This window comes from Halyomorpha halys, unplaced genomic scaffold (genome assembly GCF_000696795.3).
Source record: "Halyomorpha halys isolate HHAL.00 unplaced genomic scaffold, Hhal_1.1 Scaffold1184.1, whole genome shotgun sequence".
NCBI lineage: Eukaryota > Metazoa > Arthropoda > Insecta > Hemiptera > Pentatomidae > Halyomorpha > Halyomorpha halys.
In genome coordinates, this window is record NW_027105562.1 from 92,965 (window position 1) to 97,058 (window position 4,094).

Genomic DNA, 4,094 nt, shown 5'->3' on the forward strand with positions numbered 1-4,094 from the left:
TAATTTTTTCGCAAAATTACTTGAAGTAAACTGAAACCGGATATTTTTGTTGAACCATAGATCTTTTAAATAATGGCCTTTGATGAATGTATGTAGTTACTAAATAATCCTGGAGCAACATTGAAGTAGTTATTTATGGGTTTCTCGGAAACAATAGAACTAAAAATGATAAAGAATTGATTAAACTATGCTTGAAACCTTCAAATACATTGGCTGCAGAATGTCTTTTAAAATATTTATCTTACCTAATCACTTGAAACAGTTTAAAGATAATATAGAAAAAATAACATGTTCACGGACAAAGTTTGATTCATTAATTATAATTCCATCATAATGCTAAAAGTGATTTCTGTGCATTTTTTTAAAAAAAAATTTCTCTTTGTTCTTTTATAAGTAAGTTTGTCTAAATGCTCAATTTTATTTCCTTCCAGTATGCATGGAATTTAAAAGAGTTTTTATTTCAGTCCTACGAGGTACAAACTGTCAGAATTAGTTGATTGGTTCCATCGCATCATTAACAAAGCAGACACTTGGGGCTATTATAGGTATGATTTGAGATTTGATCCTCTATTTCAGCTCCGAATTTCGTTACTGCCCAAACTTACTCTTGGTTCATTACCCAAAGGAAACATACATTGGGAAAAGGTTGAAAGGGTATGTAATTTCGACAAGAATTTTTTAAAAATAATTTAATTAGATTATTTAGTTTTGATTTATTTTAGTTATTATTAATTGTATGTTTTCTACTCTTAGTTAATTACTAAATTATTGGTTTTTATATATAATTATATGAATTACTATTTTCTTTGTGATTAACTGATAACATTATTACTAATACAATTGTTTGTTTGTTAGGAATGTCATTCTGATACTGTTGTTCCTGGAATTGAAACGCTAGAGGATTTGGGAATCACTCTTACACGTATGGAAGACCAAGTGCCTTGGGAACTTAGAACCTATAGGGCTCATTCTTATTATGAATTAGAACTCAAAGAATTTGAAATTCCTCACCCACCACAACCTGTAGTTTCATAATTTTCTTTTAAAGAAGTAAAGAAAGTGTACAGTAAATTTAAACACTGTTCAGTATCAATGTATATATATCAAAATATATATATTGATTCAGTTACTAAGATTTCTTAAGCTGTTTGTACATTATTTTAGTGATATTGTGTATTTATGTATTAAATAAAATGTTAAATTTAACCAGAACAGAAAAATAGTTCATAATAAATAATTACATGTATATTTTTCATAGAATATGAATTAATGAAATATTGAATCCTATGCTTACTGTTTTGTACACATCCTTCGAATGCCCCATCCATTGAATACCTTTTCACTGAAATCCACCCTCTCACCATTCCTTGTTGGTTTCTACTATCGCCCTAGAGTAGCTTTTGATTAATTCCTTTTTTTCTTTTTTATTTAATACCTGATGACCTAAAGGGCCTTACATTGTTATTATAACAGATTTTTTGGTCAACAATTGAGTGATGGGGTATAGTGTCCTGCAAAAAACACCCCTAACTATTTACAATGCTATAAATATTAAACAATTGTGAATAATAATGATGAATTATAAAAGTGTATTTATAAATAAAAAATAAATAGATAAAATAATAATTCTTAAGAAGAAAGAGAAAAAAAAGAAAAGTTAAATACAAAAAAAAAGACAATTGTTGATTTTTTAAATTACTTTACTACCATATCGACCTGTTTGGCCTTACATGGTTATTGTTACAGTTTGTACTAAAGAAGGACATCTAAGTTAAGACTGCCGAGCCAAGAAAAAACCCTGCGGTATGTGCAAAGAAAAACAAACCCCCCAGAGAAGGACGGCTTCTTTTGTAAAAACAAAGTGAAAACGTCAGCAGCTTCTTTCCTTACTGAAAGCTGCAGTAAATCATCAACTGAATGGATCTTAGATTCAGGTTCCACTAGGCATATGACAAGCATATTGTCGCAGATGCAACCTATTGATGCTGAGGTAGATCTGGCTAAAAATTGTGCATCCATGACAGCCAAAATGGTTGGTGTGTAAAAAGTGGATATATATGAACACTCCGGCTTTTATATATTTATTGCCGGAAGTTTTAACTCATCAATATGGACAGTTCTCCTCTTTGTAGGTTCTTTGATACTTTCTTTATAGTATTGTGTTTCCTAACAATTATCACCCTGAATGGACGCTCATATTGCTGTATCTCCTTACCCCTTAATGCAACTTTCTATATACGATCATCCTGATTTTGATTGCTCCCATCCTATCTGTGACCTTTAAATTCTCCTGCGCCACCCTCATGCTTTTTTCCTTGTCCCTTCACCCATAACTTTCTTCGAGCGACATAGTTTTTGTGTATCTCCTCTCCATCTGCTACCGTGATCTTATAGTCCCGCTGGTGTCCTCAAAGCCCAAAGAGGATATCAAATGGTGAAAACCCCCTAACAGTGTGTACGGAATGATTATATGCCACTATAGCCTTAGGCATTGCTACATCTGGTTCCAGTCCCTTATCGATTTGATATAAGCGAAGGTGGAGACTCAACGTGCAATGAAGCCGCTCTATGCCTCCTATACTCTTGGGGTGTCCTGGTGTGTTGAGGTGCCATGTCACATCAAGGTCCTTCATTTCAGTTGGAACCCTGGCATTGTCGAATTCTCTGACTCCGTCGGATGCGATGCGCTCCGGAACTCCATAGAAGTGGAACCACAATCGGAGAGCTGTCAACACTGCTTCCGACGACTTGTCCTTCACCTGGTGTGTCATTGCCGCCTTGCTGAAGATATCAATCATGATTATCCATTTATATCCTCTCCTTGTAAAAGTATCGATCTGCAGATCGTTGAGCGGCGCATCTGTGGTATGTATCTTCTTGTCTCCATTTTGGTGGATTCCTGTCATATTTCGTGCTTAGACAAATTTCGCAATTTCCTACAACTTCTGTGATTGTCTTCTTCATCTCCCACCAAAAGTACGTTCTCTTTAATGCTTGCAGTGTCTCCGAAGTACCGCGGTGATTTGTTTTGCCCTGATGATATGCTATAGTCACCTCTCTCTGGCGTTCGTCCTCCTGAAGGGTTTCCTCCATCAACTTGTATCGGGCGAATGTCTTGTCTATTCTATGTGTTCATCACGCCTTAGCCGCTTGAACCTCTCCTAAATGGTTTCATTCTCAACGTACAGGTGACACTTTTCTCCAGGCTTCGAAGCATTGTTCAACGTTCTACAGATCTGGACGTTCTTCACGCATGGCTGTAACCGAATTGTCGTGATATTGCTCCTTCCATACTTGCTGCACTCAACTTCGAGCAATCCAGTGGTCCTCGTCTTCCATACAATCTGCTGCCTCTTGTTTATTATGTCCTCCAGTTCCTCAATATCTACTGGTCTTCCTTCTTTCGAGATCTTGTTAAACGAAGATTCCTCCCTATTATCTTCCTCCACCTTATTCTGTTCTTCCTCTTCCGGTGTCCACACATTCCACAAACGAGCGGTCTCTTGGCTTGGTATGAGAGGCACCAGCTGGATTTTTTTTAACTTAAAGTAAGTTCTTTTGTCAGCATACCAAAGGAGCCTTAGCCTTAGCCTCTAGTCAGAGACCCGACCGGCAAAACATTAAAAGTAATGTATAGACATATGTAGATACCAGATGTGGCCTGGGGCATGCACCCCTCGGAACAGTCAACCGCGTAGGTAGAGGTAAACACCTAAACAGCCCTTATCTCACCTGGGCATCCTAAAAATATCGGGAAAATGCAACGACCTCTGTCAAAGAAGGAAGCTGCCTTAATTTGAAGATGAAAGGGAGGAAAAAGACCGACTTTCACCGAAGGTCATAGGACCTTCCCACCCCCTCTGAAGGGTAAGTAAAAGAGTGGGAGCATAGTAGGGCCAAGTATGTAACAAAGACTTTACTTTATAATTAATAATCCCTGCATGCCACCTCATAATAATAGCATAGTAAATTGGTAAACATAATACTGTTGGAGAAGAACTCCAATGATTAATTATAGATATTCATATCTAGCATAGGGATGGGATATCGATATCGATATTATATCGGACCTAAAATATCGATATCGAAAATTT

The 4,094-nt window shown here is 36.5% G+C and overlaps 1 protein-coding gene across 1 annotated transcript in view; it reads left to right on the forward strand.

Moving 5' to 3' along the window:
- The window catches only part of LOC106688721 (NADH dehydrogenase [ubiquinone] 1 alpha subcomplex subunit 9, mitochondrial), a 22,891-nt gene extending 21,609 nt beyond the window's left edge, over window positions 1–1,282 (forward strand). Inside the window, exons 6-7 of the mRNA XM_014433304.2 lie at window positions 465–654; window positions 856–1,282. Coding sequence (XP_014288790.1) covers window positions 465–654; window positions 856–1,035 — 370 coding nt within the window. The 3' untranslated portion in view covers window positions 1,036–1,282. The remainder of the gene's footprint in view (window positions 1–464; window positions 655–855) is intronic.
- Window positions 1,283–4,094: the final 2,812 nt, after the last annotated feature.